The sequence below is a fragment of the Drosophila navojoa genome, chromosome 2, assembly GCF_054131105.1.
Source record: "Drosophila navojoa isolate 15081-1374.11 chromosome 2, UAZ_NAV_1.0, whole genome shotgun sequence".
Classification (NCBI taxonomy): Eukaryota; Metazoa; Arthropoda; class Insecta; order Diptera; family Drosophilidae; genus Drosophila; species Drosophila navojoa.
This window is the reverse complement of record NC_142890.1, coordinates 30,561,286-30,583,921: the sequence shown is the minus strand read 5'-3', so window position 1 is coordinate 30,583,921 and position 22,636 is coordinate 30,561,286. Positions and strand designations below refer to the sequence as shown.

General features: G+C 39.1%; 1 protein-coding gene across 1 annotated transcript; it reads left to right on the top strand.

Annotated features, from left to right (window-relative positions):
• The first annotated feature begins 152 nt into the window (after positions 1-152).
• myd (stromal cell derived factor mayday) lies at positions 153-21,412 on the top strand. Its single transcript, XM_030386985.2, has 4 exons — positions 153-325; positions 11,131-12,299; positions 20,165-20,849; positions 20,910-21,412. Exons 2-4 carry the CDS (start codon positions 11,731-11,733, stop codon positions 20,982-20,984), a joined length of 1,329 nt encoding a protein of 442 aa, XP_030242845.1. The 5' UTR covers positions 153-325; positions 11,131-11,730; the 3' UTR covers positions 20,985-21,412.
• Positions 21,413-22,636: the final 1,224 nt, after the last annotated feature.

Sequence of the window (22,636 nt, the reverse complement as noted above, 5' to 3'; positions counted from 1 at the left end):
AATTTCAAGTTTATTTTTCATTATTTCTTATGCTAGCTGTGTTCATTTCTTCCACTCTATCTACCCTACGCTATGGTTTCGCTTTCGGCGCGTTCGGGCTTCGGCTCGGCTAAAACTCACTTCGGCTTCAGCTGGCCAAAGCGCGGTACGTAAGTGAAGACGTTAGGTTAGTACGTAAAAGTCGCTACTGCGAGTTGGTCGTGTTGTCGAAATTTGACGCGCAAGTCGCCAAGTACAAAAACACGTTAAAAATTCGTCATCTCGTCTCACTCCTACGCGCGCGTAAATATACAAAAACAAAACAAACCAGCCAACTAACAAATCAGTGAGTGCAATAGCGGATAGCCTACAGTTGCTTTTGTAACTTAAATAGTTGTTGTTGCTTGATTTTGTTGTTGTTGTAGTTGGTGTTGTGGTAGGGCATAATAAACAAAATGATTTAATTGCAACGTACATTTAATTGCAATTACCAAAATTGAACCGCAAAACATGTTTGCAGCATTGGCTAGCAATCATTTGTATTGATTTTCGCCCATTATATATTAATGCAAAAAAAAGTAATGTAACAAAAATGTGGCTCAGTTTAGGTCTTGGTTCGCTGGTCCGTTACTCGCACATGTAGTACACAAATACACTCATACTCACACATAGTCGCTTGGCCATGCTAACAAGCAGGCGCCAACACGCACACACAAACAGGCAGACAGACACACGCGCACACACACATACACGCACGCACACAGTTACGTCGTTCGCTCTGGCTGTAGCTGACAGCTGCCAAGTGCCAGAGCTTGTCGTCAACAAGTCTATCAAAAGTACGTTTGTCATTTCTGTTGCAATCCACCGAAGGGCAACCCCGTCAGGTGGCCGCCTCTTCCCTATCCCTCTCTGCCCTACCCACTTCCAATTCACTCAAACTCTTTCTGCCTTTGCCGTGGGTGTGTGTGTGTACGTGTGAAGCGTCTTTGTATTTGTAAATTTTGAGTTTGTTTAACTACTCTAGCTATATACTTATTGTTCTTGTTGTCCCGCCATTCATCACTCCTACGCTATTCCTTCTCGCCCTTCCCGTCTCTCCCCTCACTCGTCTCTCTCTATGCTTGCAAAGTGCTTTCGCAATTTCATTTGCATTTGTCTGCTCTGCAAATAAGCGAAACTCAGCGAATCAATTTGATAAGAGCATAAAAAAGGAAAACTTTATATATAGCATGCATATTTATATCTAGAATAGAATAGAAATAACGACAAACTGGATATAATCCATTGCACAGTGTGTTATGCTGAAATGTATTTTCTAATAGATTTAGTCTTTCTTTTCTATGTGAGTTTAGAGTTAGTTAGCCTAACAACAGAGAGATACCTTTGCTTCGAAATATAGTTTGAATGTAATGAGGTATGTATCCATGTATGTAGATGATGCATCAGACATTCGAGAGATATCAAGTTGTCTGTACTGTCATAACCTATAATAGAACACGCTCTCTTCGACATCATTGGAGGTAGTTGTTCTTGATCTGGATCATAGAAGTTTTGATCTCTGAGCAACTATGAGCAATTTGATGGCAAGACTAGTTCAACTTTGAAATAATCGATTTATTTATTTAATTTTATATTTTGCCCTGTTTTAAATTTCTAAAAAAAAAAACAACTTATATTTATTTTTATGTCTCTTTCATTTACATTCAAGTAATAATAAAATATTGGAATACTCATTCATATGTCTAGGGATTGATTTGGTTGGGGTCAATAGGTTTTGAAGTCTTGTCCACCTTATTTTGAAATTGGGAATTACATTTACATATTAAATGTGAGCTAAAAATGAATTCATATGCAAATATTCAGTTTATAATATAGGTTTTACAAATAATTCGTTGGGAATATTACATATAATTGTGATGTTTCCATATTTACTTTTACGGTAAATACAAGCATAAATATTTTTTGAAAATAACTATTGAACCCCAACGATAAAACCGAATCAGATTTATTTCTCTAAGACACTGTGGCTTAAGATATAAGCCACTTTGGTTGAGCCAAATTACAAATTATAAATACATATTATTAATAATTCTCTTCAATTTGTCTGTGGGTATATAGTATATATACATAAGTATAAAATTAGATCATAATTTTTTGTTAGTCCCAATTTGATTAACTTTTTGCTATGTTTTCAAATAAATAAAAAAAATTGTTTTCGTATATTATTTCAATAAGAACTTTATATACATATATAAGTTAAAGATCTAAAATTCTTTGATTTATAATGAAAAATGGCATCAGAGAATATTATATTTCTGCTTTTGACTTGTTTTTATTTTGAGCAAATTATATATGTAATTATCTGTTATACATAAACATATACAAACAATCCAACTGTTTTGGAACTGCACACATTCCCTTGGGAGCCTACAACCCATTGTTTAAGCTGCACGCAAATAAATTTTGCTAACTGCAATCGCATGTAGAGCACATGTTTTTCCACTCTTTTTCGGGGCGTGCTTTGGTTTATACAAATAAATGTTTTTGGTTTTGCCTTAATTTGAAATTGGTGAAAAAAAAAACTGCATTTGTGTTCGCTGCAAGGATGCATACACATATACATATATACATATATTGTAGTAGTAGATTTTGCGGATTTATTCGAAACTGCTTCAAAAAGCCTGATGAAATACCGCTATGACTTTTGCAAGCTTTACTCGCTCTCCCTCTCATTCTCTCACTCTCTCTCGCTCTCGCTCCCGCTCCCGCTCTTCGTCTTCTTCTTCTATTTCTTGTTGTTGAGCTGTTGCTGTTGCCCCATTCAAATTGAGTTGTTGTTTATTCATGCATTTTGTTGCACTTCTGCTTGCTCCATTGTTGTTGCTGTTGGCTTGCAGCACACACGCTAACGTAGTATCTAAACGTGTGCATGCGTGTGTGTGTGGGTGTGTGTATTCACTCACTCATTCATTCATGGAAGGCCTGCATAGCTGTGCATAACACGAGGCTTGACTTGCCCGCACGGCCTGACATTTTGCATGGTAGCTGTCAGAGCTCAAGTATCTGTTACGTTTAAATGCCGGCACACACACTCACACACACTCACACACACACAGAGTTAAACAAACACAAATATGCAAATGTGCGTGTGTGCTATAAGAGCTGTTTGTTGTGTTAGCCCCAAGTGTGCACTTTCACTTTTTATTTTATTTTTATTTTGTTGCGAATAAAACAAAAACAACAAAAGCAAAAACTGGCAAAACAACAATCATGGCCAGGTTTTGAGTTTTTAAGTCTCACGGTTTGTTGTTGTTTGTGTGCCGTAAATCATGTATGCGCTGTTTGAGCCAAATGATTCAATTGCCATGATTGCCAGCAACAGGCACAGACTCTCTGTGCATGTGTGTGAGTGTGTGTGTGTGTGTGTGTGTGAGAGAGAGAAAGAGACAGAGATAAAACAGGTTGTGGGCCACAGTACAGCCGTGTGCGGTCAAGTAACATAATCGCAGCTTCAGCTGCAGATGAAAGGGCAACACAGGAGACCGAGAGAGAGGCGAGTTGTAAGGAAAGAGAGGGGAACTGAGAGTGAGAGTGCGGCAGGTGGAGGAGGGGGGTGGGGCTGTTCAGGCTAGCCGCAGCGGGTTGTTGTTCGTATTTTAATTGCAGCACACGACAATTAATTGCTTTATCTGCAGGCGCATGAAAATGTGTTTCTGATTGCGCAACGATCAATATTAAGCATAAGCCTCATTGTGTCATCGCCTCGTTGCGCATACGCCGCGTGGCACGCACTCGGTGGCTTAACACGGCATATTGATCGTAATTAATCATAGATTAATGCAAAGATTCTGAAGCCTAATTACTTTAGCAAGAAAGGTGAAGTAAAGAAAACAGTGATGAAATATTTTACTATCCCTTAGAATTAGTAAAATCAAATCAATCATAATTTCACTATGAATGGCTTAAGTAATTAAATAATTCACTATTCTTAAGCTTCAATTACCAAAAAAAGTCGTGGCTGCAACCTGGCCACATGTCGGAATAGATGATGGATTGGTGGCCGAGGTGAATTCGAAATAGCTGTTTAGTTAGAGCAGCGTGATGAATGGGGCCAGTCCGTGCTCAAATATAAGTGTTTGAAATTATTTAAGATATGAATCAAATTGATCCAGCACTAAGAGCGAACGGATGCAAAGGGGCTTTACTTATACTATTAACTAATGAATTAAATGGGGCTCTATATGTCATTTCTATGAAAGTTCAAAGAGTGTAATATGCTCATTAAATTATTACAAATTTAAGTTTTATTTATATACTGACGCATTTAATCTTGTCAGGCTAAAGCTTTGTGGAAACCTGAACTGCAATACACATCAGACTATATTTGATTTACGGCGATGGCAAGGGTGACAGCCAGACAGACTGAGGTTCAATTCTGTTGCTTGAATTTACAGTTACGCATTGCGTGAACACACAACGATTATTTAAATTTTATTTTATTTGATTTTATTCTTATTATTGTCCCATAACAATTCACATGCGCATTTCCATTCGCGCTTCAATTCGCAATTCGCCTCACCATCTTGCACTCGAGGCTGACACTAAATGTTGCATCGCATAAAACATCGCTTGCCCTTGCCCAGTTGCTTCCCCTGCTGATGCTGCTGCTGCTGCTGCTGCTGCTCCAGCTTCCTTGCATTGAAATGTGTCGACTGCAATGTACACGACATTCAGCGTGTAAATGATATAAAGAATGGCAGCGCAGCAGGCGACTAGCTGGGGGCGGGGCGGGGCGTGGCGGGTGCCTGGCAACCTGATGTTTTTGCCACGCCGCGTCGTCATGACAGCAGGCGGGGGGAGGACTCATGGCGTGTTAGAGGGCGGATGGGAAGTGTAAATGTCTAACCTACAGAATTTCTTGCAGTCAGTTGCATTCACATGGCAACTCGAATGGGAAGGTGTCTATTAATACCCAGTACTTAGCATGCGAGCATGCCCTATTCGACCCGTGTGCCACATCAACAGTTGTGAGGTTCATTGCACGAGTTCTCGGAGATCGTAAGCATTGAATACGATAAATGTAAATATTGATAGCTAAAATAATAATAATAATAAATAAAACAGGGTAATAATATTGTCTACCTTCATATTATAATATCTTTGTAGCTGAATATTATTATTAGCATTATCGTTACGCTCAAAATTGATTCAATTACAGGGTATGTTTATTGTAATTAACAGGGGTAGTCACTCATAGCAGATAGTATGTCTTGGGCTGTCAGTCCGAGCATTAATATTGCTCAGGGACTCTGGATATATCAATCACAATAATTCACATGGTGTACGTCAACTCTCTAGTCTTTCAACTTGCCGATTCGACACGCCCCAATAGGGGGATTAGGAAAATCTTGATTCCTTAGAATTGGACGTCATACACGAGCATGTGTCCCGAATTTCAAGACTCTAGCTTACATAGTGGGGAACGAATTGCTTTCATACGGAGAGACGGACATTCCATAAATTCAATATCGTCACTTATCGTGATAATATTATCCTAACGGTTTTCTAGGGTATATTTTCAACTCACTTCATCATGCTCATGTTGTTGCTCTACTTGTGTGTGTGCGTGTGTGTGTATATGTACATATGTGTGTGTTGATGTGTTGTGTGTTGATGATGCTTTGCATTTGAAGTGCACGCAAAGTTTTGTTGTGCATTTGCCACGCTTCTATTTTAAGCACCGCTTCATGTGGCTTTCCCTTCCCTGCATATGTGTGATTCAGTGTGTTTGTGTTTGTTTTTGGGTGTGTGAGGGTGTGCGTGCTATGTCAATTCAGCATCCTGCTTGGTCTGGTCTCCACCCACCTGCTGCTGCCATGGTAATTTGGCTAGCACTTCAGTTGCAATGTGGCGCGTGCTACGCGGCGTATACGTCATGTTGCGCATACGTCGTGTCTGCTGCGCTCTACAAACAAGCTTTGTTCTGTTATCCTCATTTTTTAAATACGCCGCTGATTCTCGCTGGCAGCCAGATCGCTGTCAGGGTCAGCTGCAATACATACGCGTACGCAGTTTGCCGTCCCCCATCTCCCGTCTCACATCGAACAGCTCCCATCTCAATGCGTATTTGCATTTTCATTGCGCTTTTTGGAACTTTCTGTCTAAGCAAACAACCAACAAATCAACCTATTTGCTAGTCCCTCTTTTTTGATGAGGCTTTGGTTAGCTCTTTGCTGGGTGGGCTATTTGCACTTTTTCAGTGAACCGAAAAGTTAGTTATAGAACGGCAAAAAGGGTTACGACCAAAATGCATAAAAGCTGAGAGATATTCGCTTCAAGTAAAATTCAATTATATTTTCCATTTTTGCTGCTCCATACTCTCCGGAATAAATATATGTGTGCGTATGTATGTGAGTGCTCAATACAAAATTGAGAGCAAAGCATCGAAAAAGTGCTTGAACAAATTTTGTTTAATTGAAATTATTTTGGCAACATTTCTCGCTTTTGTTTTTTGTTTGGGCTCGCTTGCAAAAGTTGAGTTTAAGCCACTTCAAGTCAATTAAAAAGTTAAATTAAAATTATCAGCAACGTATGCTTTTAATATTCGCCATCACTGTCATGCCCATGCACATCATCATCATCATCATCATCATCGTCGTCATTATCCCCATCAGCATCGGCATGCTCCGCTCATAAGCCGTATCGCAATCAATCCCTTGGGAGGCCGTGGCTGGAATGTCAAACTCTTGTGGAATGTGAAATATAAATTTAAATTAATTTTCATATTTTCCTAGACAATTTTAATTAAATTTGACATGTTTTTATTTGTATTTTATACTTTACATTTTGGCGTGCTGGGCGCCGGCTTTGCCTTTGGCTATTTATCCTTCTATTAGCCACAACTTCGTTTTCAATTAAAATTCCCAAATTTCATAAAGGCTCAAATTGATTTTCCAATTTGCAGCCGAGCTCCGCCATATAAAAGGGGTAAACTAATTTTGATTTGTGCGTTACTCTGATCATTATTCTCGAATATATGTTCTCTTCGAATAAGTTATGCCAAAGGTGACTCATGTATATATGTATATGCGAGTTAGATATATAGGCTATTCGATTTATAGATTCGTTATGATAGTCAAATATATAGATATTTGAATTTTTGTTTATTTACTTGTTTTCAACGGAGTCACAAGAGTAGGGAATTGTCGACGTTAGGGTCCAGCAGAGTTTATCACGTTCAGTCTAGTAGATAAGGCCGTTTTTCGTAAAACGAATGTGGCTTGTGATCAAGCCATTTAAAAAAGCCTTTTCCTGCCATGCTAATTCTTTTTGTTCCATTATAAATGGCTGAAACTATTTTATGTTTTTTTTGCGTGTGACAGTTTAACTGACATAACTTACAATGTATAACGATAGTTTTTCTAATTGCATGGCGAACTGCAAGGGAATTCTAGTTAAAATTGTAAATTATAATTATAATTTATAACTTAATAACGAGGACAATTCTAAACGTTTAGAGTTATCGTTAATCGGCTGTTATATTTTTCATACAGGAACTAATTGTACCTTGTATGCTACAGTGAACTCCCAGATCGTTATACTTCTGGGAAATTTTTGTATAAATAAATAGCCGCAACGTGGGACTAAGCTTCTTAATAGCTAAGTTTATGGCAGTGTTGCTAATATCCGTATCACCCAATAACAAACGAGATATATATGTATTTGCTACATTAAACTTCTTTAAAAATATCAAGGATTCTCGCGTGTTGAGTTGATTGAATCCCGTAGATAGACAAGGAAACGAGCTCGAGCAGATACTTGGAGAATACTTTGTCAGTTCTTTCATAACAATTCACAGCCCGGTGAACCTCTACACGAATTGGGGCTGGCCAACATATATTACTGAGTAAATTAACTGAGCATTCGCCATGCAGTGTGAAAACAATAATCCTTAGAATCGATTGTGTGCTGAGTAGTTATTCTCATCGCCTGTTAGCTCAGTGGCTGCTGCATCAATAGATTTATCAAGAGCAATGCTAACATTTCATCATCAACGCCATGAATCGGGTATGGAGCTGGGCTTAACTAGCAGCAACTTTATCCATTCATGTCCACTCCCATAAAGCGCCATCGAGGAGACGTGAGAGACAGTGAGATAGAGAGAGATAGAGAAATCGAGAGCGAGAACGAGTGCTTTGTAAATCAAATCTTTAAACTTGTGCCAGCTGCGTGCTTATCGATGCTGCCTGTTTCCTGGACTCCACCACTCCGCGTTCCGCCTTCCCCATCCACTTTCCACTTGCTCAACGGCACTTTTCCTGAACCCCCGCCCCACCCCCTTGTCATTCGCTAGACGCCCGAGGGCTTTGCAATAAAGTTTAACGCATTTTCGTTTTTTTTTTGTTCGCTTCATGCACTTTGCTTCATCATCAATTTTTATTGAAATTGACACTATCTGGACGACAAAATGGGCGTGGCTAGGGGCTGGCGTCCAGCTGAAATGAATCACTGTTCCATTTCGCCGTGGACACTTTTAATGAGCAGCAACTCGAGCAGATAAAAAAGTTGGGCAGGCCCGCCGGGCGAGAGCTTATAAACTTGCTAATTGGATTAGATTTTGCGATATTAAGTAAATTCATTAAGCATTCGCTGCTGCTGCTCTACTCTGCGCAGCATTCAGTATATTTTCTTTTCTGCTGAACACTTTGTGTTTGCAGTTGAGCACAAATGGTTATTAAACATTTATGGCCAACTTTTTGCCTCCATCACATTGCACTCAGCTTTGCACCCAACTGCTGCTGCTGTTGCTCGTCTGCTAATAAGCTACGAAAGTTCACAAAGACATAAAACAAGAGGAACAGTTAATAAAAGACAGTGAAAAACGCAATAACTGAAACAGCTACAAATGGCAAACAGCTGTGACTCTTTGCTGCTGTCCATTTGTATGTACACGTGTGTGTGTGTGTGTGTGTGTGTGTGTGCGTAAAGATGTTCAACTGGTTTGGCGAGCCAATAAAAACGACAACAGCAGCAACAAAAGCGACGACAAGCAGCGAAGCCAAACGAAACGAAAACAAAAGTAAGCCAGGGCGCAACAAAAGACTCAAAAGAGACAACACAACATCGAAGACGACAACGGCAACAAACAACAACAACAGCTGCAAAGACAAAGCAATAACTGTAAATAGGAAGCGATAGCAACATAAAATACAACAAAAATACGCATTCCAAATGCATAAAATGACTCTCAGTGACGGAGCCAACTCAAGATTGAGTCAAAACGTGTTAAGGTCGTGTTGAAGAGCGTTAATAAGGAGGGCAGAGGGTGCATTTTATTGGCTAAGGGCGGTCCAAAAAAACAGCACAGGTTAATCAGGGACAAAGGGGGCGAGGAGATAGGATAATAGCGAAGCACTCAAAGCCAGAAATAATATTTAAGTTTACCACTCGGAGAAAAATATATTATGAGGGAAATGCAATAAAAATATTTGAAAATATGCGATATAAAACAAAACTCAACTTTTAAATGTGTAAATACTAGTTCACTCACATTTATATATTTTTAGATATCATTATTTAGATATATTATTTTAGTTGGAAAATTACAAATCTGAAATAACAAGTTTAATAATATCTAAAATTAATCAACTAAATTTTATTATTTTATTAAATTGAATCATATAAAAATGATAAGATAAATAAAAGAATTTGTTTTTGTAATATGAATATAAATCTGAAATAATAATAATATCATAAAATATACAATAGGCAAATAAAATAAATAAATATTACAGATCTATTTATATATGTAGCTTTAAAATTTCATTCATCATATGCTCAACATAATTTTTTATAATATGTAATAATGTGTATGATTATATAATCATGTATATATCATAATAAACATACGCTTCCCTTGGGTATGAGCACCTTCTTGAATAAACTTACGTATCCAGGCAGCCTCATTAAATTGACAGCTATTTTATGGTCTACCCCCAAGGACCGGGAGGACTCATCTTATCTGCTTTACGACTGATTTTTAGTGCTCATCGTAATGCGAGTCATTACTGTGGCCCTGTTTAATGACTGTCCCCTGGCTCATTCATTGGGCGAAACAAATCTACAAAGATTTTTGCTGCTCGGTCGCCTAATGGATGGGCAGCCGTCTGACACAATGGCCCAAGCAGTCGGGTCCAATTAGTAGGTTAAAGAGGCAAAAATAATTGTAAGCTCTAATGGACAATAAAAAATAGGAAGTTGTTAAATAAATGAATGACTTTTGAGATTAAATGCTAGGCAAGTTCAACCAAATGGAGACTCGAATAAGTCCTCACAAGTTTAGACATTCAGAACGTTAAAGATTGGCCGAAAACTTAAAGCCATAGTTTATCTATGCAATTTTAAATCATGTATACAGGATTATTATGGGATTTTAAGCTTTAAATGAGTATGAATATGTTATGAGTAAATTTACACAAATAACTGTGTCTGAAATAAATATATACTTTAACAAAAAATTGGTTGACTTTGCTTTATTCAAAGACTTAAGCAGTAAACCATTTTCGACAAAAGCTTCAGGCAGATTTTGTTATATTAAATCAAGTTGTGACCATAAAAGATTAAGGCACTCCTAGCACTTGTTTGAAGGTATATTAAAATTAATCGATGAAAGTAATTAAAAATTCGGATTATAGAGCTTTAAGGCGCATTAAAGATGTTATATATAACTTCATCTCAACAAACTTTGCTTTAATTTCCTTTAAAATCTCTTAAGGACTCAAATTGACAATGGTATTGAAATCGTCTAGAGCTTATGCACTAGTTGTATTAATGATATTATTCTAATAATATATCAATATTTAATGAAGAATGTATTTTCATTCTTAGAAAACTCTCTGAACATGAAACTTAGGTAGATATAATGTGTCATATACATTTACTAAAGAATAAAAACTATATAACTAAAAAAACAATTCAAAAATCGTAAAAAAAAACTGTTTAAACGGGGAACAGTAATATCTACAACAATTTGCATTTACTTTCTCCTTTCCCCAATCGTTATACAATTCGCATTAGCAAAGAATTGAGTTAAGTGAGAGATAATATGATAATAAAATCGCTCTAACTGTTTATTTCTTACTCCAACCGCAGCTGGAGGCGAGGCGCCGTGGCATGCCAAATGGAAATGCATGGAAATAATCTGGTAGCAATCATGTAAAATTGGCTTGAAAACTCATGTCTAGCAAATGGAGCATATAGCAAGAACGGAAAGCAGGAATAGGACCAGCCTTAAGAGTAGGACCGGGAACGGAAACGGGAACAGGAACAGGAACAGGACATCAAAGTGGCGTTAGAGGTTAAATTGGCTAGTAACAACTGTAACATCTTGGGCGCATGGGCGTGGCCGATGTGCTGACAGCAACGGCACAGTATCGCTGCCAGTGCAACATAAAAGTCAATTAATGTACAGCTGCAACAACAATTACGGCGAGCGCCTGTGAATCAGCGAGCGCGGCGACAAGCAGCAGGGGCCTGAAGTGTGCCTGAAGCCACTCCCCTCGGCCGCCCACGCACACACACACACAGAGACACACACACACTACACCGGATAAGCAACGGAAGCGGCAGGCAACAAAAATTTCTGCAAATTACACGCAACGTGAGGCGGAGACTGAGGCTGCGGTTGAGGCAGGACTCGAGTGGGCGACTCGCAGTCCACGGGCGAGGCGAACGTCCGGTGGCGGCCGCAAAATGACTTTCCTTAACAAGCTGAGCAAAAGCTTCCGCTGGCTGCGCTGCTCGACACTGTGCGCCATTTTGTTTTATATGTTTTTCATTGGCCTCATATTGCACAGCACCAGCCACAAGCTGCAGCAACAGCATCAGCAGCAGCAGCAGCAGCAGCAGCAGCAGAGCCTGGCTGAGGCCAAGTCAATGCTCAATGAACGCCCTAATAGCCGCGAACAACAACAACAACAACAACAACTGCAGGAACAGCAACAACCGCTGCAACATCAACAGCAGCAGCAGCAGCAAGAAGAAGAAAATCAAAAACTAAAGTCGCAGTCGCAGCTGGCGACGAGCAATTTAGTGCTGGGCAACGGCCAGACGAAGGAGCAGCAGCGACGCAAACTGCAGCCAATAGCTGCTAATAGAGGAGAGGCAGAAGTAGCAGTAGCAGGAGTGGGAGCAGGAGATGCGAAAGGAAGGGAAGATGCCGGCACTGCAAGCAGCAAAACGTCGCAGCCACAGCCCGAAACAGTTATATTAACGGCCAGCAATGTGAACGAGAAGCAAATACTTGCAAAAGCTTTCAAGCGGTAAGTTACGCCTTCGCATTGCCCACTGACGAGAAGTGGGCGTGGGCGTGGGGTGGGGGCTTGTTTGGCTGATAATTTGATGCTAGTTTGGAGGAAGCTCCATTGTTGTTGCCTCTGTTGCCTCTGTTTCCTCTGTTGCCGGCGGCTATTGTTCACGCTGCGCCGTTGGGGGGACAGCGGTAAGCAGCTAGCGTCAATGCGGGAGGTAAAAGAGCAGAAGAACACCACAGAATGGACGTCAGCACAGTGCGTGCCAGAATTGTGTGTACGACAAATTGTGAAATTTATGGCAGCAGCGGCGAGTGAGCGATGGGTTAGGGAGAAGCGGCAGCAGCAACAGCAGTTGATAGATGTTCTCTATTCGAAGCTTGGCGCAAAGGTGCTTCGGGGACCCCAAATGCGATTTGTTACTTTGAATGATTTTGATTGGGCGCCGGATAATCGGATTAAGGACAGCCGGCCAAGGAAAGGCAATCATAATTATTGATTTGAACGGAAGCTGTGCTGTGCACGTGTCGACACACCGTAGAAAATATAAGTTTGAAAATTTGAAACTTTACTGCTTCTTGCAGCTGAACTATTTTGTTAGTTTTTCATTTAACGATCATAAATCCTGTAAAGTCTCCTCCGCATTATTTATTGCCAATGAACCACAAGGATTATGAAAGCAGTTAACGGGCGATGGGGCTAACATGTCGTATGATTGACGTCGCTTAGGTTTAGCTGCTCAAATGCGTGCAGCTAACTTTTATGTGCGGGAGCCTGGAGGGAAAAGGATACTAATAGACAGACTATTGTATTTTATGATGAATTGAATGCGAGGGCAGTCTATAGACTTTTGGTAGCCCAACAAAATCGATGCCTTCTAGTTTAACAAGAAATTCAATCTGCTTTTGTCTTTTTTTCTATCGAAAGTTTCGTTTTGTGCTCTATATTGGGGATAACTTTGTTAGATGGATAATAAAATTGCATAAGTGATGTAACTTTATTTAATAATTGATATTTTAATCAGACTATGATGCTTGATAAGCTCTTATACACTCTATGCTGTATCAAATATTAAATTCAATTTGGTTTGATTAAATTTTTACGAGCACAAAGCTTAAAACTTTGCTACCACAAAATTCAAAATGAATACAAAATATATATGGAAAGTTTTACGGCATCGCATTGGCACTGCGAATCAAACCATGCTACTAGATTATTATTAATATCGAGTGTGTTGACATTCAACCTTTCCATCGATTGTGTAAATTGGGTTTCGCTTCAAATAGAAACATTCAACGCTTACAACGAAAGCAGAACCTTTGCGGGTTATTGGGAAATCAAAAAGTCCCAGCCTGTGGACGACGTGGCGTATGAGTAATAAAGCCGAAAACTTTTGATTATATGTACATTTTTTTTTCATATATTTTAGTAGTCGTGGATACTGGGGGTTTATTTGTGTGTTTCCTTTGCTTTGATTTTGCTTATGAGCAGAAAATTTAATATACACATGGCAAAACATGTATTTAACCATGTAAAATCTAAATGTTTTGCTTTGACAATAAATATGCATTGCAATTAGGTCTTTCACTTAAAGGTGCGATAATTGATGAGATATTTCATTACTCTGTATTGACAACAGTTTAAATGAAGTGTCAAACTTACAGTTAGATCAGAAAAAGTCTCTTTAAAATGTATCCTTTAACGTAGCGAACTCTTCAAAAAATGTCTTAATTTCTGAGAACGATGCCTGAATAACTACAGTGCTCTTGCCTGTTAAATGTGTCTTTGTCCCCGATTTGTGTTTAATATTTAATTCCCAATCAAATATTAATACGATACGCACACAAGTGCCCCGTGCCGGCCGCGCTCCACGCCCCGATTTCATGTATCATGGGGCATTTAATCGGATTAAACTATCATTAATTCTGATTAGGTTAATGCCATCGTGCTCGAACACATCGACCCAAAGGGCTTTCAGTATAAATGCCATATTGATGGCCTCGCTGGCGGGCGCAGCTGCAATCAGAGGCGAAAATGGGAAATTCGGTTTGAATATTTATTGAATATAGAGACACGTTTACACACAAATATTTCCGGAGCTCGCAAAAATATTTCTATTTGAGTCTCCCCCTTTACGTCGCTAGCAAAAACTTTTTCGCAAGCTGCGAGCAAATAAATTTCAGATTCGGCTGCATTCACATTTTTCTGCAGCTGCCAAACTTTATTTAGTTATTTTCTTCTTTTTCTCTCTCTTATTGAACATTTTTGTTTTGCATTCCGTTTCGATTTTGATTGCTATCTCCATCTAAGCAATTCGCAAATTACTTTAAGTTGGTCAAACGTTCGATTTTACGATTTTTCGATTTTACGACTTACAGCATTTTTCCACTCGACGGCACAGCACTTTAAACTTTGCAATCAATTGAACTTTATACATATATATATATATATGTATATATTCATATACTTTGTATATATGTATGTATATCTGTATATGTAAGACTAATTACTCGAATTTCCGCAGCCAAAGAAATTAGTACATCTTCTAGCTATTCATTTAAGGCCGTACATTTGGGAGCAATTATGTTTATTCAGCCAAATAAATATTGAGTCATCGGCCCTTAGGTCGACGTTTGTCCTTGTTAAAGCTCTTTCAGGCAATTTTCATGCAGCTTAAACAAGATTAGTAGAAATTTGTTTTAAAACTTAATTCGAATTCAAAATATTTTCGCAACTCTTTACTGATTTTTAATTTATATGTTTAAATATGTTTGTTAATGATTTACATTTTTTATTTATTTTTACTGTTTTTATCCCTTTTTAGTATCAAAATTCAAATTCAAACTTGAAAATTCATCATAGTTTAAAATATATGCGTATTTTATATCCTTTCTATATTTCATTAATCGTAAATCCGAAGACAGTTTTATCATTGAGTTTGGCCAATTCATTTTATTTTTATTTATTAACTCAAGTTGCATTTTTGATACTAGCTGTCTTCGTAGCAGATACACAATAAATATAACTGGCATTGTCATAATCCGACTTTTGGTTTTCATATACTTTAGTTATTTATACACAGCTTTAGAGCTATCCGCAAGCATATAAAACAGTTGAATGGCAGACTGCTCACTTAGTATTGACAGCACGTTGCATTTGAATTTCATAATCTAAAGAGGCAAGCACTTGCGAGTGGCGTTGTAGTGCCAGCTCACCTCAGGTGACTTGTATTTAAGCGCCTTAGGCTCGAGCAGAGGTGCGAGAATGTGTGAATAATATGAGCCTCGCCCGGGGCTCCTGCCGGCTGTTCGCACGAATGCAATTGCCCAAAACAGGTGTCAGTTATTAAAGCATCCAGTGGATGGGGCGGCTCGTGATGCACTCAAACTAACCGGCGGAATAATCACGAAATGGCTGCCAGGGGAGTGTCAATGCGAATCCCAGGGACTATATAGTTTGCCGTTGTGTTTGTTGTTTGATACTCGCTCACAAAGTGAAGAGAGTATATAGAGACGGGTGAATTGGCAATATATTATCGTGTGCTCCCAAGTGTGCTAAGGTCTACCAGTCTACCAGTGAAATTATATAAAAATCGAGAGTTGATATAAAACTTTTGAATTACCATTTTATGTTTGGCGACTCTAGCTTTCAAGATGTAGGATATATAATTGCATTACTGATAGTCGATAAGGTTTTTAATCGATAGCGAAATAAATGAATGAGCTATCGATTTTCAGAGATAAATTCGATATCCGCGCTATTTGTATATACGCACATTTTAAACAAGTAAGAACGTTGCAGTCGGGCGTTACCAACTGCAGAAGACTCATTCACACTTTATAAGCAAATTAGTAGCCAAGTTTAGCTCTAATACTGTAGAAAGTTTTTCTCGATTTGCCACGCCCCTACTGGGCGTAGAAACTTCAGCTTATAGAACAAGCTAACGGTAATCTAGCTGCAAAATTAGGATGCTTACGCTCAAAAAATGAAAAAATTACAGGGTGTTTTTCGACATGCCACGTCCCTAAAGAGGAGTAACAATATTATTTGGCGAATCGATAGAGGAGGTTATTGGTAACTTCCCAATTTGAAGCTTAGCTCTTATACTTTAGAAGATATGAACTTTTGCGGTTTGCCACGCCATCATAGCTCGTTGGACGTGGGGGGTCAATTTGAAAAATCACTATATCTTTAGGTCCGATTTGCCACGCCCCTAGTAGCTCACGTGCAAAATTTCAGCATTCTAGATTTACAACTTTGGGGTTACAGATTTATCCGATTCGCCACGCCCCCAATGGGCGGAGAGAAATCCGCCATATGTGGTGATCTTGGGTGGTCAACATGCATCTACATACCAAATTTCAGCTTTCCAGCTCTTTAACTAACATTATTTCTGGCATATAGGAAAATGCATTTTCCGATTTGCCACGCCCCTAGTGGGCGGATCCGGAAACTTTTAACACTTCATAATTCGGAGATATACACTAGTCTCTAGCTTCAATAGCGCCGAAAAAGATTGCGTTCATACGGACAGATGGACAGACGGACGGACAGCAAGACGGACATTGCACAAAACCAATATACTCATTTCACTTTCGTGAATGAGTATAAAAAGTCTCTCTTCAAGTCTCTAACTTTTATATCTTCTTAGATCGACGAAATATTGTCAAAATATAGGAAAAATATTAATAAAGGATATCGATATCATAAGAAAGAAGTAGAAACTTAAATAAATTTAGTTGCTTTCGCACCGTAAGCGAGTATTATGCAAGCTGTTACACCCGAATGAAACATTCCTATTCAGTTTGTGCTGAAATGCACTTGGGGACTGGAATGCGAGAGCGATAGAAAAGCGAGTGCGATGGCAGTGGCTGCACCGCACAGTGGTTTCATTAGCATATATTTAAGGCATTAGAACTTAAATAAATAAACCGGCAACTAAAGCGATTTCCAGCTAGTTTCCTTCCGCAAAACTTTTGTTGTTCGCTGCGCCCCCATTCTCCGACGCCTCCTCCATTCCGTAATGTATGTGTGCGTTGCGGTCTTTGCCAGCTCGGAGTTTCGGTAGCCCAGCGGGAGTGCGAGAGGAAGGGGCACCGGGTGCACAAATTCACCAGAAATAAAAAACAAACAAGCCGAAAAACATAGTAAAAAAGAAACTTTTTTGCTTTCTGCCCTTTCGCATCTCTTCTACGCATACTTTGGATGAAAAGTTTTTCATTTCGACTGCGTTTTTCACATTTTTGCATTTTTTTCTATACCCTGTGGTTATAAAATAGCTAACAAGGACAAGACGACGAGAAGATGTGTTGTGAGACTCTAACTTAAGTTATTTATGATTAACATTTGATATTAAAAAGTTAGAAGATAAAATATTTAACATTCTGCATTCATTTCGCACGGGAATCGCACTTTTCTGTTTGTCTAGCTAAGGGGCTTATTTCCTTAAAGGGTATCCGACTAGTCGACAGTCTTTTTAGTTGCAAAACAGCATGCCCTTTGACGAACAGCAGGACATGGGATTAGTTGCCAGGCGAAAATGCATTTTGCATAAGCCTGTGGCTTTTCCTTTGCCAATTGCCAGTGTTGGATAGTTTTCCTTTTTATACCGTTTTTTATGCGACAGCAAAGATTTCGTGAAATGGGATCTTTGGCTCGTGTTCGGCTTGTGTCAACGTTGTGACTGCAAAAAATTCTTGCAAACCGTTTGTACTTTGCAATAAAATCAAGTGGAATGCGACAGAGAACTAAAAGAATGAAACTCTATAGTGTTGGCAAACGGAATTCAGAAATACTGCGATATATCTGATACATCTGATATATTTGAGTAGTTGCTCAATAGGAGTAGTAACTGCCAAGAGCTGAATTTCATGGAAGACTAAAGTTAAGCTGTGTGGGGAACGGAGCCATAGAGATCAAAATCAAAAAGTTAAAGGTGGAGAAAGAAAAAAACGAATGACAGAAAAATGACAAATTTATTGAAGGCGAAATGAAACTTTTCGGCTAAGCTTCGAATGTGGGATGATGTAATGACAGATAAGGGTTAATAAGAGAGTGTAGGAGAAAGCAACTAATAACAAATATTTAACGATATCCGTAAAGAAGTGCAAAGCAGACTATTGGCCATAATGAAAGAATATAAAAGACAGAGTGGATTTTTTTTTGCATAAATTAAATGAACTTTTATCCTCGTGAATCGCGAATGCGAGTATCAAGAGTCAACTCGCGTTCAAAGGATATAGTTTTGCCCGGCTATAAGTTTTGAAAAGTTATCTGGCCCATGCGCCGTTCGCACTGCTATTTAGACTCGTATAACTTTTCCATGCTGTTGAACTTGCGAATGCGAGCGAGGCTTGGCTGCACGCAACTTGTGCGCTAGTTTGTGGCATTCTTCACGGTGGGTCAGCAGCAGTGCTAAATCAATGTGCGGCAGCAGGATGCTGCCGGCTGCCAGCTGCAGTGTCCTAATTGGAATGCTCACCCGAAGGACATTAACGAGCTGCGTGTGTGTTGATAACAGCGACTCGGCTCGGTGTGGGCGACTCAATTGTCAGTGACAAATAGTCGGACTGATATAACGACAGACCGACACAAGCAGCGGAACAATTAAAATTTATAACAATAGGCCGTGTCAGTTGCAGCTACAATTTCATTGGCACTCGCCGAATCGTCGAATTGTCGAGTTGTCGAGTTGTCGAGTCGCCGGGACCAATTCTCTCTGGATGGGGGCGTTGGCTCTGCCACAGCATTAAAGCGGAATTTAAATGCAAAGCCACAAATGAGGGCTATCAGTTTCACACACGCAATTATCACAACATTTTTCGGTCTGCTTAATTGCAGTTTAATGTGTGGCCGACAAGCGTTTTCATAAATCTGACTCATTATATTCATTATGTTTGAGTTATTTGACTACAAATTAACTATTTTCACTCCCCTGGCATTTGAGGCTAACTTTGTCCTCAGCATTTCACGCGTCATGTATGAACCGTGCCCTACACAAGCTTTACACATACATGAGCAAAATACAATGACTATTAAATGAATATCATTTATGCTCATTAAGTTGAAACTCTGAAAAATGAGCAATTTTTAATTATAATTTGAATAATGTTTTTATGTGCAATGGCCTTAAATCTGTCCGTATGTCTGAATGTTTCGATCTTCCAAAATAAAAAAGCTGGAGACGAAATATTTTTTCTATTTTCGTTTTACTTTTGTATTGCCTCTACTTATTTTATTCTATATCTCTACGTATCTCTACGTATTTCCTTTAAATCTTTAGAGCTTAGCTGGATGATCAGACACTTCACCCTCACTGGGTGACTGACTGAAGGAATCCGTCAGCTGCTGCTCTTTATAGGGCGCTCCCGTTTCAGTCGAGCATTAAGTGACCAATAAAAACGCCCCCTACGGAGTCGAGCATCATAGCTTAGTCTTACTTAAACATATATTCCAAATGAAATAAAATTATCTTCTGTAGTTCTTTTATTTTACAATTTACAATTATTAGTCAATATTAATAACTAATAATTATCAGTTTTTATTGGACAGCAGTTATTTCTGCTCTAGCACTTCAGCATAGTCTGCTTCAATTTCTAGTAATTCCATCACATACTAAATTTCAATGGATTTATTATCTACTGGCTAGACCTGGGCTATTAGTAACTAAACTGGCTACACTGAATCGATAATTAGATTTGGTTTTTTACGCGTCATTTGAAGACCATTAGGCAGGATTCAGTTGATCTCTTAGTTGTGCAGTCTCGACAGTTTAGAGCACTATTACTTGTTGTTTTAGGAATTTTGACCTAGAATCTTATATATATAAATGGAAAATGTATTTGACGGGCCTAATAAATATATTCTTGTCATTGCAGAGCGGATCGCAATCATGATGGGCGTCTGTCCATCCAAGAGCTGGGACAGTACATCAATAAGCGGATTGTCGAGCACATAGACATTGCCATTATGAACAATGCCAGGGAGTTTCGACGCGTGGACATCGCGCCGGCGGACGGGCTTATCACCTGGGAGGAGTACCATCGTTTCTTTCTGCGGGAGCATGGTATGACCGAGGCGGACATCAACGAGCATGACGAGATCAGGCACACCACGCTGAATCGCAAGGCAAGGGAGGATATGATGCGGGACAAGGCGCGCTGGTCGGAGGCAGCACGCACGGATCTGTTCACGCTGACTATCGATGAGTATCTGAGCTTCAGGCATCCGGAATCGAGCGTGTCTAATCTGCTGGAGCTGGTGGACGATCTCTTGCGGCAGTTCGATCAGGACGGCGATGATCAGCTAACGTTGGAAGAGTTCTCCGACCTGAATGTGGATGACGACGAGGATCTGCTGCGCAAGTCTCTCATATCGAAAACCCTCGTCGAGCGCCGCGAGGAGTTCAAGCGCATTATCGACAGGAATCACGATGGCAAAGCCGATCGAGGAGAGCTGCTGAACTATGTGAACCCAAAGACGCCTCGCTACGCTCTGCAGGAGGCGGCCACGCTATTCAGCCTATGCGATGAGAACAAGGATGAACTCTTAACACTTAAGGAGGTAGGCATACGTGACTTAATGGCTAACTACAGCTCCTAAAGACTTTCCTTTTTTTTACAGATGACTGATAATGCTGAGATATTTTTGCAATCAAAGATGATCGATACGGCTAACAGTTTCCATACAGAATTTTAATCACACTATCGCACTTTTTCCATCTTTACTTCGAGTCGTCTAAGCCCAGCTAACTATCTCTGGCTATTAGGAAATGGAAGGAACTTTATAATCTTTGTGCATTTATAGTGATATTAATTTGTAAGTTGTTGCACATAATGTTTAATACATATATTATAAATAGATCGTATATTACACGCATCGCTATGATTACACAAATACAAACACACACACACTCACACATATACAAAATAATATTTAGGATTAATTTTGTTAGAACTTTGTACTACGTAATCCTTAAGAGCAAGAGGCAATTCATTTGATGTGTGATTTTAAATAAAAATTTTACTTAAGAATGCGAAGCAGATTCAAACACAATAATCCAAAATATATATACAAAATAAATATACGTAATTTTACGAAAATACCCAAAAACATATATACAGAAATCTTGTTTTATTTATGCTTAGTGGGATATGATGTGGGGATGAAAAAGAGAAAAAGCTCCGATTTATTATTATTATTATATAATACAATAAGGTATAAGGTAATTAGGCGATTAAAATAAATGTATTTTTTTAGGAATTGTGATTATGGACTATACTTGTACCTGAACTTCAAATTAAATAATTTTATTAAATTTGCAACAAATATTTAAGCGAAACAAAATTTCGAAGAGTTGATCCCAAATTCAGAAGCGTGGGAGACTTTAATAAAAAGGATAAATTCACCGTTTATTATTATTATTTAATAATTGATTTTTCTGAAGAGAAATAAATGATCGATCATGAAAAGCAAACTTTCAACTTTCAAGTCTCTACCCCTTTAGGTTCTGCTATAACCGATATAATCGAATCGTCTTTCAGTCGGGCTTCTTCTTCCGTTACACAGATCTTGACGAGTCCTCGAATTGGGTCTGAGAATACAACAAAAATCACTTCAAGCAAACAAGTTTATTTTCTGTTAATCTGAAATTTAATTAGACATTGAATCTATTAAATTGCTACGGTGCATTAGGTGGAAATGAAGTTTGCAGTGTCTTTAAGCAGCTTAGGTTTTGCTGTTTTTCCAGCGAGCAGACAAATTCGGCATCATTAAACATAATCCCATGCTAAAGTGGCTGTGCCAAGATGAATAGGAGGGCACAAATGATAAATAAGTGGTACTCGGACGAATGGCCAAGCAAATGCTGCAGCAGACCCTGGCCAAGCCTGAATATCTATGGCAACGTGAATAGCTAAAAGCCTGCCAAAGCCTGATGAATATCCTTCAGAAATTTAACAGGCAATTGACTTGCTGATGGGTGCTAATACCCCTTAAACTCTGCAGGTGAGCTCACTGAGGTCTTCTCCTCTTTAAAGAGGTGCCTGCTAAATTGATAGATTAGTGCATTAAGCGACTAACGGCGAATACGTGTGCATAAAGCTTTGACGAGGCGAACATATTTTAATGCCAAGGAACGAGGAGGCGTGGCTGCCTCTGCTGACAGTGCAAGGCAAAGACAGTCGAGTGGGTAATTGAATCTAATTATTCGGAAGCGCAGATAATGAGCACGTAAAACGCAAGAAATAACATGGCTGGGATATCCCACACAGTTATTAAGGCATCCACGTGTATGTGTGTTTGTCTGTGGGCACGTGTGTGAGTGTGTGTAGGGTTGTTTATTTATGTAC